Below are 13,668 nucleotides of genomic sequence, written 5' to 3'. Positions count from 1 at the left end.
TCTGTGCCGCCTCCCAAACCCCATGTGTGGATGAGTTTCCCGTCTGTCTTCTACCAGCTTCCAGGAGGTCCTCACTCCCTGGAGCTCTCACACAGGCGGCTCCAGCATGACCCAGTCTCTCCCTGGCATTTGGGCCCCTCTCCGTGCCTCAGCTTCCTCATCTGTAAAATGGGGACAAGAGAACCTTCCTCAAGGCTTCATGAGGATTGAATAAGCTAACAGGCATCAAGCCACTAGAGCAGCACCTGGCACTGGCACATGGCGTTTTCCTATGAGGCTTGTGGGAAGGCGCTGGTCTGCACACTGCTGAAAGACAGGCTGTCATTCCAGATGCCGGGGCTGGTGCTGTGTGGCTTCCGGCCACGGGCTCAGCCTCTCTTGTCCCTCGGGTTCCTCTTCAGTAACGTTCTTCCTCTTAATGGTGCTTGCTCCCTAAGGCGGGCGAAAGGACTGAATTGAGCTAACACTAGTAACACGGAACGGAGCCTGGAAGCGTAGTTGTTAGGACGATTTGTTCGCCCTAAGAGGGCGCATCCACATCGTCCTCAAACCACCCCGGAGTTGGCAGCGGGGAACCGGGCTCCCGGCGCCAGGCCCCGCCCACCCCGCCCCGAAGCCCCGCTCAGTCCTGCCCCTGACACCAAGCTCCGCCCCAAGCCGCCTCGGCCCGCCTCGCCCAGAAGGACTTTTGTCCACGTCCGGCCGCCGTCCGGCCGCGCGCTCCGCTTCCGCCTTCGCCCACGTGGTCCGGCTCCGGCTCAGTCCGCGGCTCCGTGAGTGGGGCCGGGTCGGGGCGCGCCCCAGTAGTCCCGGCGGGGGTGGCCGGGATCTCCCCGATTCCCGAGGGAGAGCCAGCCGGCTGGGCGGGGCGAGAGGACGAGGGGGGAGCTGGAGGGACTGGGGAGGTCAGAGGTCAGCCTGGGGGTCAGGGACGCCTTAGGTTATCCGCGGGCGGGGCTGGAGCGTGAGAGGCTCCCGGGAAGGTTAGAGTTCACAAGGGGTGGGGCTGGAGCGTGGCCGTGGTCGGAGTTAAGGAGGGGCGGGCTGGTGTGTAGAGGCCCCGGGGAGGTTAGGGGTCTAGAGGGCCCGGGTGGGAGCGTACCGGGGGAGGTCAGGGGTCGGGCGCGTGCCCCCCCGCCCCTCCCGGGCCTGCATGGGGCTCCCCAGTCTGCGGGCGGCGGCCTGGGCCCTGAGGAGAGCCTGCGGACCGTGGACCCCACGCCTGGGACCGCGCCTCCTCTGGTAATGACGGTGCACTTGTCCGTGACCCCGGGGTAGCACGCTGACCCCCACTGAGCCCGACTGCATGCCCGGCGAGCACCAGGCCTGATCGCATAAAGTGCTGTCACTGCTCCATTTCTTGGACAGTGAAACCGAGGCCAAGTTGGTGGTTGGGCAAGGTTTTACAGTTAGCGCCCAGCTGGGATTTGGACTCGGTGGTCAGCCCAGGGTGTTTACTGGACCATGCTGCCACCGTCAGTCTTTCACTGGGCCGCTTCCTTCTGGGTTTTGCTCACGTACACACCCCCCACACCGTGTCTTTTCAGTTTGCCCCCCATGGCAGGGAATGGGGACGCCCCCATGCCCGTGGGGACCAAGCAGGAGCAGGACAGGAAGGCCCGGCGTGGCTGGCAGGGCACGGCCAGGATCTGGGAGGAAACAGAGCAGCAGGCGAAAAAGCTCAAGAGCAGCGAGGATGGGGAGCAGCCCAGGAAGCTGCCCAAGCGGAAGATCGTGCTGCTCATGGCCTATTCCGGGAAGGGCTACCACGGCATGCAGGTGAGGGCGCCCGCGGGGCCGGGCGGCTCTGACTTCTCTCAAGGCCCGTGTGCTTGGGGCAGGGACCTCAGAGTGACAGTTACCCAGTGAGCCGTCTTGGGAAGTGGCAGAAAGAGGGGTCTCATTCTTCATCTCCTTTATCGTGTGGGTCCCATCAAGCAAGATTTAGATTCAAATTGAAGCGGCTTTGAGCCCTGTTTCGTCCATGCATTGCTTGCATGCCGGCGCGGGGGAGGTGTTCATGAGCCTCCCAAGGTGGTTAGAGGCCCAGGCCTGCCGAGGACCAGAGGCGGCAAGTGACTAGAGCTCTCAGTCCGTCGTTTCCTCATCTTTATGATCACAGTGCTGACTTTATAGGGCGTGAAGGGTCATGAGGCTGACCGATACCGCACGCTAGAACTGGGACAGCGCCAGGGATGCTCAGAAGAGGCGGCTGTTACTCTTTGTTAGACACGTGAAGGTGCCAGTTGTGGGTACGCAGGCGCGTGAGAACTCCCTGCCCAGCCTAGCCCTGTGACCCTTTCCTGAAAGGCACAAGAGCCCCGGTACCCCAGCAGATGCGCGTAGATTTTCCTCTTGTTCCTTGTGGTCAGCGTTGTGGCTCTTACACTTTGGTGCCTTGTTCTTTAAACTTCTTTAAGCTTGACTCGCAGGGAGGAATTCTCTGCAGTGTAGAGTATCTAACTGAAGCGGAAGTTTAAGAAAACAGTGCCCAACCTCACCAGGTGCTGTGGTCACCTTTACTGTAAATAATAGTAGTAATGAGATATTTCGTATCCTATTTTAGTATTTTTTATGAAGTATAGGGTTGCACCCGTGAAACCAATTTGATGACCTTTGATTTGATGACCACGGGTAGATTGTGACCATGGTGGAAACAGTGCTTCGGTCTCAGTGGAACAAATAAACCACCTCTGCTGCTCTTTGCGGATGTTTAAATGCTTTTTTGTTTGAGGGTGACTGATGACGTGTGTTGTTGCCTTATGCGCTGTCTTGAGAATTTTGCCTGTGTCTCATCATCTTCTGTTTGCCTCAGTCTCCCCATTAGGGGAATGGATGGGGGGTAGAGAGCGACGGTAGCTCACAGGGTGACAGAAGGACACAGCGGGATGTGGGGAAGTGTTGTTATCCCCGTTTCTTAATATCCATTCCGATCGCTGGAGGAGCATTTATAGCTTCTTGCTGAGTAAAGGGATTGGACTTAAGCTGCAGTGGGGACTGTAAGGTAGACTTTGGGAAGAACCTGCCCACTGTGGTGCGTCTTGGCGAAGTGCTTGTCGCCCCGTGTCCCTTGCTTTGCAAAGATTTTCTTTGACAGCGTCAGGGTGGTGATCTCACTGATGTCACGGGGTCCTGCAGGCCCTGGACTGTGATTACACTACATCCACACCTACTAGGTGCTGGCAGCACCCTGGGGTGGCTTCCTCCTCCAGCAGGGGGGGCCTGCCTCCCTGTAGTGATGCAGGAGGGCCTGCTCCCGGCTGTGGTGAGGGAGGGAGACCCCTGGGGGTACTGAGGGAGGGGAGTCCCTCTTTGGCCGGGTGCAACAGAAAGATGGGTCTCCAGCAGGAGGGTGCTGGTCTCACATCTGACCAGGTAGGGGGAAATGATGTCTCAGGTGATGCCCACTGTCAGCTGCCCAGGGTGGGAAGTTTCTAGGACCGTGGGTACCCACAGGTGGCTTTCCTGCTTCCCATGGGTCGGGGGACGAGCTGCAGGGTCTCTCCATGCCCACAGGTGCAGTTCCCACCTGCCAGGCGTGGGCACAATGCACATGCCCCTACCTGGATGAGCCTATGGCCCAGGGCCCCTACTATGGGTAGCGATTGAGTGAAAAACAAGTTTTCTTCTCTTTTCCTCAGAGGAATGTTGGGTCCTCGAAATTCAAGACCATCGAAGATGACCTGGTGTCCGCCCTGGTTCGGTCGGGTTGTATTCCTGAGAATCACGGGGAGGACATGCGGAAGATGTCCTTCCAGCGCTGCGCCCGGACGGACAAGGTAGGTGCTGTCCCCACATCCCCTGCAGGTGCGAGCAGCACGGAAGCCGCCGGTCTGTGGTTTGTGTTTGTCCTCGTCCCACTTTCCATCTTAGCATCTTTATCTCTCAAGAGTCTCTTGGTTACAAATGACAGATGCACAGCTCAGACTAGTGTAAGTGGAAAGAAAGTTGTTGCCTCATGTGGCCAAGAAGCTGGGGCATTTCCGGCCCAGGTGTGGCTGGACCTAGGTGCTCAGGGCCACAAGGTCTGGTGTCCTCTCCGTCTGTGCTTTCTCCTCTGTCACTCCTGTGGGTGGCACGGTGGCCACAACACCTGCCTTAGATCCATCCATCTCAGGCTCGCGATACAAGTAGGACCGCGTGGCCGCAGAGGCCCACCATGCATGTGATATTAAACTTCCTAGGAGCCACAGCCAAAAGGGAAAAGGAAACAGGTGACACTGGGTTTTGTTATCAATTTTATTTAACTTAGTGTGTCCAAGGTAGTCGCCTTTCAACGTGTAATCAACATAAAAACCGATGAACGGGAAATAGTTTCCATTGTGCATGTGTGAGCGCCAAGTCTTTGGAACCCCGCGGGAGTTGCACACTCAGGAGTCTCGGGTGGCTGTGACCCAGCACTGTCCATTCATGCTCATGAGATTGAGTCCTGCTGTCTGGTTGGCTCTCCCACCGTCCCAGGCCAGTCGCTGGCTGGTCCCACCCTGGCACATTCCCAGGTGTGGGGCTGGTGTGAGCATGGGCTCCCCACAAAGGAATGGAGGGTGTCGCCGAGGCAGGTGGGACAGCCCGCCACGGAGAACGTAAAGCTCTCCCCCAGGAGATAAAAACCCAAAGTGCCCGCGCACCTTTGAGCCTGCTCTCTCAGACCCGGGCCCTGAAATCATCTCTCTGGCCACCTAAGGTCACTGGGAGTCTGTGGTACACGTAGCTTTTTGCAGGTCAGGGTCCTGGGAATCTGAATAACGTTGAGTTTCAAAGGTACAGCGTCCCCTGGGATCCATAGGCCCAGGCCAGAACCCCGGAACCAGAGCTACCGCACAGACAGCTAAGAACAAAAACAGGCGCCTGGCAGTCTTGTGGGTGATCCAGTCACATGTTAGTTGGTCCAGGTAAAGAGTACCGGGGCTCTTCGTGGTGTTCGTTTTCTTTTTAACTTTCCCACTTACAGCTCTCTGGTTGTTTTCAAGGCAGAAGAAAGGTAAACATTTGCCTGAGCTAATGAAGACAGCATTTCCGAATATAGGGCTAGCATTTATTTCAGTTTTCACTGTTATTAGAGATGGTTTTATTCGAATGTGTTTTCCTTCTTACATTGTGGGAAATCTAGAAAACCTTTGATACTAACATCCCCATGGATGAACAAATGACAATATTTTGTTAGTTTTTGTTTCATATTAAAAAAGTGTCAAGGAGCTGTAATTCACTCCCACACATTTTGCCCATTTAAAGGGTACATTCATTGATTCTAGTCTTTTCTCACAGTTGTGCAGCCATCACCATAGTCAAGCTTAGAACATTTTCATCATCCCTAAAACCTCCCTGTACCCGTTAGTCATCACCCACCTCTCCACTAGCATATCCAGAAAATTCTCATTTCAACGTGTAATCAGGGCTTCCCTGGTGGCACAGTGGTTAGGAATCCGCCTGCCAGTGTAGGGGACATGGGTTCGAGCCCTGGTCCGGGAGGATCCCGCATGACACGGAGCACCGAGGCCCGTGTGCCACAACTACGGGACCCCGCGCGCCTAGAGAGCCCGTGTTCCGCAACAGGAGAAGCCACCGCGATGAGAAGCCCGCGCACCGCAACAAAGAGTAGCCCCTGCTCGCTGCAACTAGAGAAAGCCCGCGCGCAGCAACGAAGACCCAACACAGCCAAAAAAAAAAAAAAAAAAAAAAATGTAATCAATATAAAAAGATTAGCAATGAGATGTATTTCCGTTCCTTTTTCGTGTACTGAGACTTTGAGACCTCATTTCAGAACAGCCATTTTATGCCCTCAGTAGCCACTCGTGGCCAGATGCCTGTGTGTTGGAGGGTGTCTGCCTGGGGAACAGTGGATTCGGCCTGTGTTCCATCTCACCAGTTTATTTTTTGTCTTTCTTCTTTTTCACAAAAATCTCTCCAACTTTTTATTTGGAAAAACTTCAGACCTCCGGAAGTCTCAGGAGCAATGCATGAACACCCTTAGTCTTCCCCTAGACTCGGCAGTGTTAAACTTTTGCCATATTTGTTCTCCTTTTTGTGCCTTTGAATGGAACCATTTGAGAGGAAGTTGCAGGCGTCATCACCCTTCACCCCAAAATATGTCGCATGAGCAGTGGCGTCCTCTGGCAACTGCTCGGTGTAGCTGTCACCCTTGGGAAATTTAACACTGATACACCGTTTCTTATTGATCCTGTGTCTAGCCTAGGGTTGATGGTTCCATTCAGTTGTCACGTCTTTTGAGTTTCCTTCATTTTTTTTTTTAATTCAAAAATTTTTTTTCTATTTCTTTCATTAATTTATTTTTTTGGTTGTGTCGGGTCTTCGTTGCTGCACGTGGGCTTTCTTTAGTTGTGGCGAGCGGGGGCTGCTCTTCGTTACAGTGCGCGGGCTTCTCATTGCGGTGGCTTCTCTAGTTGCGGAGCACGGGCTCTAGGCACGCGGGCTTCGGTAGTTGTGGCACACGGGCTCGGTAGTTGTGGCTCACCGGCCCTAGAGAGCAGGCCCAGTAGTTGTGGTGCACGGCCTTAGTTGCTCCGCGGCATGTGGGATCTTCCCGGACCAGGGCTCGAACCCATGGCCCCTGCTTGGCAGGCGGATTCGTAACCACTGCGCCACCAGGGAGTTTCCTTTAAACTCAAACTCAAACGCCACCTTGAGTTTCCTTTAAAATGGTCTCCTCGCCTCCTTTCTGTCCTTCCTGATGTGATGTTTTTGGATAGTTCAGGCCAGTTATTTTGACGAACGTCCTCAGTCTGTATTTGTCTGATTGTTCTCATGACTAGATTCAGACTAGAGAAATTTTTCAGCAGGAGTGTTACATGTGTTACACGGTACTCTTATCTTCTTTGCTTACATTAAAAAAAATCTCTTTAGAAAGTATGATTGTAGTAAACAGAAAGGTGCATACAGTGTCAGTATAAAGTGAAACGGGTGATTCTACAGTGAACGCTTGGGTAAGCTCCACTCAGGTCAACATGTGGGTCTCTGCCCGCATCCCAGGCCCTCCTCGTCCACCTTCCGAATCACACCCCCCCCTCCCCCAGACCTTACTGCCATATTGCCTTTTATGAAAACTTGCTTTTAGAAAAAAGGTATAACATACAAGTGGTAAACCGTACTCTTCTTTTTTTTTTTTTTTTTTTTTTTTTGTAGTACGTGGGCCTCTCACTGTGGTGGCCTCTCCCATTGCGGAGCACAGGCTCTGGACGCGCAGGCTCAGCGGCCGTGGCTTACGGGCCCAGCCGCTCCGCGGCATGCGGGATTTTCCCGGATCGGGGCACGAACCCGCGTCCCCTGCATCGGCAGGCGGACTCTCAACCACTGCGCCACCAGGGAAGCCAAACCGTACTCTTCTTGAGTGCAGAGCTCGATCAGTTTTACCTGTGTCACTAGCACCCCATCCCCACAGGATACCTGCTGTTGTGACTCAGATGGTGACCTCTTCCTTGCTCAGCTCCAGAGTTCTGTCATCTAAGTTGCATTTTCTTTTTTCCGAAGTCCTTGAGAGTCACATCCAAGGTGGGACTTTATCTCCTATCTGCAGGATTGCATGTATTTGTTCCCATGTTTTGTTGGGCTCTGAAGTTCACTTGTAATATTTCATAAGTTATGTGGCACTCACTCCCTTGGTGTATAGAGCACTGTTCTTGTATCTGATTATTCCCTTCAGATGCACTTCTAAAAGCAGAATTCCTCCACGGAAAGGTGCAGAGTGTCGTGCTCCAAGTGCAAGGCCCAGCTGGCCCTCCCATGTCTGCTTCCTTTGCAGGGTGTGTCTGCGGCCGGCCAGGTTGTGTCCCTGAAGGTGTGGCTGATTGACGACCTTTTAGAAAAGATTAACAGCCACCTTCCGTCTCACATTCGGATACTGGGTAAGCCTTGCAGCGCTGGGCTGCGCACTGGGCGGTGGCCGGTCTCACAGGGACACGGAATTTCTTCTTTCACCGAGTTTCTCTGTTGCGGAGCTAAGATAACAAGAGTGGTTGCGAGTCAGGTGTGAGAAAGGGTTCAGTGTTCCCACCTCCTTCAGAAAGGGACACAGCCAGCCAGCCAGACTTGGAAAGGCCCTCGGTGCAGCATCTTGGTGCTACGTGTGCCTTGTTTCAACCAAACGCTTGGATATGAAAGTCCAGATTTGATACAATTAAAACAGGGGCTATGACTCCCTATTGTCACAGGCCTGATAATGGGATTTCCAGTCTGACCCTCTCTGCCTTTTAAGTGGCATATATGTGCCGTTGATAATTAATGTGGTACCGGGGTGGCTGGGGGTAGCTCTTCTTGCCTTCTGTTTCTCTCTGTCCCGTCTGTTATTTGCTTCCCTCTTCTTTTTCTCCCTCCTTTTGGATTAATTGATGTTTCTAACCATTGCATTTCACTATCACCTTGCTTAGCTAACGCGATGACTCGCTACGGCGTTTTGTAGTGATTGCTTTGCCGGCCCTTAAAGCAAAAGGGCTGGCAAAGTCCTTCTGTAGAGGGCCAGGGAGTAAAGTCTCTGAGGCTTTGTGGCCACACAGATTACTGTCTCTGTTGCATATTCTTCTCCTTTGTTTCTTTTTTTTAACCGCCCTTTCAGCCTTAGCTCAGAAGTTGTACAGGAACGGCAGTGGTTCTGGCCACTGTTTGCCAGCCCTGGGGTCAGAGCATCCATGGGCCGGTTACCACAGCTGCCTTCACGTGAAGCCAGGCCACCTTGCACGCACCTAACACCTGCAGCCACGCACTCGCACCTGTCCTGCTGTCGTGACGTGTATTTTATTTTAGGTCTGCCTGTGTTATCGCCCGCACGCTACAGTGTCATTTTTTCTTTAACCAGAGAATTAAAAACACTTTTAAATGCTTTTTAAAGTTGAAGTATAACCAGTGTACGGTAAACTGCGTAGTTCATCGTACAATTAAAAAGTTGCGATATGTGTGCATACCTGTGAAACCAGCCCACTTGAGAGAGTCACCCTCTCTGTCATCTGCAGAAGATTGTAACCCTCCCCACGTGCTTCCCACCCCGTTCCCCACCAGGCGACCACTGATCTGCTCTCTTTCACTGTAGATTGCTTCGTATTTCTAGAGTTTTATGTAAATAGGATCGTATGGAATGGCTTCTTTCACTGAGCCTGGTTAAAGATTCCTGCACGTTGTCGGGTGTATCCGGTTTGTTGCTTCCCATTGCTGCATGGTCTCCAGTTGTTTATCCAGTTACCTGGTGGGGAACACTGCGGGTGTTTCCAGTTTGGGGCTGTTACAAAAAGAAACTGCCACGAACGTTTGGTACAGGTCTAAATAGGGTTCTCAACACAAAGTCACAACCGTTGTTTTTGGTTACTTTGCCCACTATTGAATTTATTTTTTAAATTTTTATTTATTTATTTATTTGCTGCACCGCACGCACGGCACGCGGGATCTCGTTCCCCGACCAGGGATGGAACCCGCGCCCCCTGCGCTGGCGGCACGGAGTCCTAACCGCTGCACCGCCAGGGAAGGCTCTGCATTTATTATTGGCATAACACGGTTTTATTTCCATTATCCTGTGGTCTTTCTCTGCCCGGGGAGGATAATTCCCTCCTGAAGACCTTCTCTGGGAGCCAGTCCTCTTAAAGTCCCACGTGATGCCTCTCAACATTCATTCCGCGGGAATGCTCTCGCGCTTGCCGCTTTTCCCCACTTTGGCTAAAATAATACCAAGCCCTACACAATTCGCAGCCGTTATCACTGCTTACATAACATGACACAGCAAGGCTGTGTCTCCCTCATTAACAGCCCAGCCGCGTGGTCGGCTGCCGGCCCCTTTCAGCCCTTTCTCAGCAGTTATGTTCCGCACGACAGAAATTAGGTGCACAAAGCATACCTGTGATGCTCTGTGTCGGTGAAATTGGATTCTTAAAGCAAGACAAAACACAAAAATAAGATTACCCCAACTCACACACGACAGCAGAGACAGAAGACGGGAAAGGCGGCACAGATGCAGCCTTGAACTGGCAGCCCCGGGGCGGTCGGTCCGAATCAGTCCTTGTAACACGAAGCCAAAGCTGGCCTTTAAGTCAGCTCCTTGTGAGGCTGAGTCCTCGCGACCCAGTCTTGACTTCAGCGTGAGGACAGCCGCGCAGCACGGAGCACCCAGGGCCACAAGGCGCTTCGTGGTCCCCCGTTCCCAGAAAGCGCCCCCCCCCCCAACAGTTGTGGCGATTCTTTCAGAAATTTCCTATACAAATACAGACATAATCCGTGTGTTTGTATTTCTCTCACAAAGAGAAATACACACGTAGTTCTGCATTTTGCTTTTCTTTTTTCACTTAGCGGTTAAGAAGGCTGTCGGGAGCCCTGGCCAGGCACAGGGGGTGCTCGGCGGGGCTGCTTTCGGTTCATTCTGCAAATGTCTAAGAGCCGTCGCTCGTTTCCCTGTTGCTGGACTTTTTAAGTTGTTTCCAGTTTCTTTTGCTGTTTGAACACACCGCTGTCCCTGGCCTCACCTGCAGGATGGCTTCTGATCCAAGGCTTCTGGGTCGGGGTCACCGGCTGGTGCTTTAGTCCGCGTGGGTCCCCCGGGATCCGTGAGGCCAGAGCAGGATGTCCCGCACCTTGGCCGACCCCGGGGTTTGTTTGACAGGGTTTAGCTGAGGGTTTAGCGCACGGAGCCAGGGCCCCCTCGGGCTCGTCCGGGATCGGCAGGTGAGGTGCCGGCGCTCAGACCTGCTCAGGGTGTCGTCAGTCTGTCCTCATCACCTCCTCTGCCCCCAGGACTGAAGAGGGTCACGGGCGGCTTCAACTCCAAGAACAAGTGCGACGCCAGGACCTACTTCTACATGCTGCCCACGTTCGCCTTCGCCCACAAGGACCACGACGCGCAGGACGAGACGTACCGGCTGCGTGCGGAGACGCTGGGGCGCGTGAACCGCCTCCTGGCCTGCTACAGGGGCACCCACAACTTCCACAACTTCACCTCCCAGAAGGGGCCCCGCGAGCCCAGCGCCCGGCGCTACATCCTCGACATGTTCTGCGAGGAGCCCTTCGTGCGCGAAGGCATGGAGTTTGCGGTGATCAAGGTCAAGGGCCAGAGCTTCATGACGCACCAGATCAGGAAGATGGTGGGGCTGGTGGTGGCCATCGTCAAGGGCTACGCGCCCGAGAGCGTGCTGGAGCGCTGCTGGGGGGAGGCCAAGGTGGACGTGCCCAAGGCGCCGGGGCTCGGCCTGGTCCTGGAGCGGGTGCACTTCGAGAAGTACAACCAGCGCTTCGGCCACGACGGGCTGCACGAGCCGCTGGACTGGGCGCGGGAGGAGGCTGAGGTCACGGCCTTCAAGGAGCAGCACATCTACCCCACGATCATCAGCACCGAGCGCCACGAGAGGTCCATGGCCCAGTGGCTGAGCACCCTGCCCATGCATGACTTCAGCGCCACTGCCCACGCGGCCGCCAGCCCGGGCACTAAGGTGGGGCTGGGGCCACGGGGGCTGGGGGTCAGGGGAGCCATGGGGGCTGGCGCTGGCCCTTCCGGGAGCTCAGCCAAGCACTTGTCCACATCTGTCATTGTCCGTGGCTAAGCTTAAACCCACTCTGCCCCCTGTCACCGTACCCACTGTGTAGACGAGCAAGCTGAGGCACCGAGAGGCCGGTCGCTGCCCCGGGGTCACAACGGTGGGAGGAGCCGGGCCAGGGCATAGGACCTGGTGGCCAGCTCCCCTGCTCTGCGCTTAGTGACGCTGGGTGAGGGACGTGCCCGGCGGCCGGCTTCCCGTGTGTGAGGTGGAGGTGCCAGTAGGACGTCCTCCTCTGGCTGATGCTGCTGGTCACTTGGCACATACCTGGCTCCAGAACATGGGGTCGCTTGGCAGGCGCCAGGGACGCCGAGCGGCCAAGCGTCGTTCTCCTCGCCCTCTGGGCGGCGTTCCTGTCCCGGCCCGCGGTGCCCTCCTCCGTCTGGGAGGGGACGCAGGCCGCTGCGGGCTGTGCCTTCGGCCCCTCTCTCCCGGGGCCCTGCTGTCCGGTACCGACCAGGGACCTGGCTCAAAGTGTGATCCATCTGTGAGTTAACTGCCAGGCTACGTTAGAAGGAGAGCATCCGCGATTGGAGGTGCTGGAGCTAAAAGTTAACATTTTACTTTAGTTCTCAATTCTTTATCCTGGGGCGAGGGAGGTCCCCAAAGCCCATGTTCTCTCATGGTGTCCCAGCAGGCTGGCTGTCGAAGGGTGAGATCCCCACCTGGAGCTCTGGGCGATTTCTTCCCAGTATCCAGAAAAACACTGTCCTTCCTCCCCAGCCGGGCGTGTAAACCCACGTGCATGCCGGTAACGGGGAGCCAGGTGGGAGGAAGGCAGGGGTTGCAGGTCGGCTGGTGACCTCCAGGCAGCGTCGGGGAGGACGCAGGACTTGGTGGAGACAGGGAGACGGCAGACCTCTTGTTCCACGGGGAGGGCCCCTGCGGCCCAGCGGCAGCCGGTGGAGGGCGCGCCTGCGCGCCGTCGGCGCTGACCTTTTCTCAGGAGAGACGGGTTCCAGGGTTCCAGGCTTGTGTGTGAAATAGTCCCCCCTAAATGGTGGTGGTGGTGAACTTTCCCAGCACTGTGAGGCCAAACGGAGCGCGTGTCCGGATGGGACCTGGGGGCCAGGCTTGCTCTCTGCTTGATTCCCACAGACAGAGAGAGGCCTCTGACCGTCTGCCGTCTTTATATAGCGCCCAGGGGCTTGTACTTGACCAGCTTTGCAGTAGCTCGGTTTCATGTCCCCAAGGCCACCGAAGCCTCTGGGGATCTGAAGGAGCCCGACGAAGACCCCCTCTGGTCCCCAGCCCCTGGCTTTGCCCGTTCAAGGCAGGTTCTTGAGTCAGTGAAGAGAGAGCCGGGGTGAGGCTGAGCCTCGCCCCGGGCAGCGCCCGCGCAGGGGAGGGCCCTCGCCGGGCACAGCGCGCCCCAACAGCCGTTTCCCGTCTGCTCTCTCGCTCTGCAGGTCCCCCGCCCCCTGGAAGGCAGCGACGGGGACGGGGACAGTGACTGAGCTGGCCCACGGCATGCACGCCGGGACCCGCCAGCCTGCTGCCGGCGGCGTGCCTCGCCCCGACGGGACGGCCCGCGCGCGGCTTCCTCGCCTCAGGAGCCTGAGACCTGCATCACTCGGAGTTTCCGTCACGGGGACAACCTGCCGCGAGTCTATTTTCGGCTCGCGCGTTGACTACACACAACTCGGCACGTAAAGACACTATTTTTTTAAAGAAGCGATTTTCTTATTAAATAAGTACAAACCTTGCTTAGTCACTTCTTTTACCTTTTTCTCGGGCTCTTCCACGGGCCTTTCACCGAGAGAGGTGCAAGGAGCACCGCGCGCTGTCAGCAGCAGACCGAGCGGTGCGAACGAGTGACCTGGCGGGGGCGCGCGCCTGGCCGGGGGCTGGAGCGGGCGGGACGGCGGGCGGCTCCTGGCGGGACTGGCCGTCAGGCTGTCAGGGTGGGGCTCGGCGGCCCGGCGAGCGGCGCAGACCAGGACGGGGCCGGCGGGCCAGCGGTATCAGTCCCCAGCGCTGGAGGACACGGGCTCCGTCTGGGGGTCCAGCTGGCCCCCTGCAGCACGCGGCTTGCGTCCCGGTCCGTGCATCCCTGGCGCCGTCTGCGTTCCGGGCGGGAGGAAGGGGCACATCGTTGACCGTCCGGTGGCGAGCCCTCCTGGACGTCCCGCCAGCGACTTCATCCCCC

The 13,668-nt window shown here is 56.1% G+C and overlaps 1 protein-coding gene across 3 annotated transcripts; it reads left to right on the top strand.

Annotated features, from left to right (window-relative positions):
- The first annotated feature begins 680 nt into the window (after positions 1-680).
- Positions 681-13,217, top strand: PUS1 (pseudouridine synthase 1). Of its 3 annotated transcripts, none has more exons than XM_024121081.3 (6): positions 681-773; positions 1,548-1,779; positions 3,642-3,779; positions 7,757-7,859; positions 10,723-11,414; positions 12,929-13,217. In XM_024121081.3, the coding sequence occupies exons 2-6, from the start codon at positions 1,558-1,560 to the stop codon at positions 12,974-12,976; spliced, it is 1,203 nt and encodes a 400-aa protein (XP_023976849.1). In that variant the 5' UTR covers positions 681-773; positions 1,548-1,557; the 3' UTR covers positions 12,977-13,217. The 3 variants fall into 3 exon arrangements, with proteins under 3 accessions (XP_023976849.1, XP_028342635.1, XP_007126879.1); XM_028486834.2 differs by lacking the exon at positions 681-773 and adding an exon at positions 1,004-1,047; XM_007126817.3 differs by lacking the exon at positions 681-773 and adding an exon at positions 1,054-1,242.
- The last annotated feature ends 451 nt before the right edge of the window (positions 13,218-13,668 follow it).

This window comes from Physeter macrocephalus, unplaced genomic scaffold (genome assembly GCF_002837175.3).
Source record: "Physeter macrocephalus isolate SW-GA unplaced genomic scaffold, ASM283717v5 random_1229, whole genome shotgun sequence".
NCBI classification, from domain to species: domain Eukaryota; kingdom Metazoa; phylum Chordata; class Mammalia; order Artiodactyla; family Physeteridae; genus Physeter; species Physeter macrocephalus.
Note: the sequence above shows the minus strand (reverse complement) of the source record. Positions and strands in the feature narration are given on the sequence as shown.

Excerpts from the sequence above, each read along its gene's own strand:
- PUS1 (XM_007126817.3), top strand. The coding sequence starts at position 1,154 with ATGGGGCTCCCCAGTCTGCGGGCGGCGGCCTGGGCCCTGAGGAGAGCC. Across the intron at positions 1,780-3,641 it reads AGGGCTACCACGGCATGCAG|AGGAATGTTGGGTCCTCGAA; the intron begins GTGAGGGCGCCC and ends TCTTTTCCTCAG. Across the intron at positions 7,860-10,722 it reads GTCTCACATTCGGATACTGG|GACTGAAGAGGGTCACGGGC; the intron begins GTAAGCCTTGCA and ends CTCTGCCCCCAG.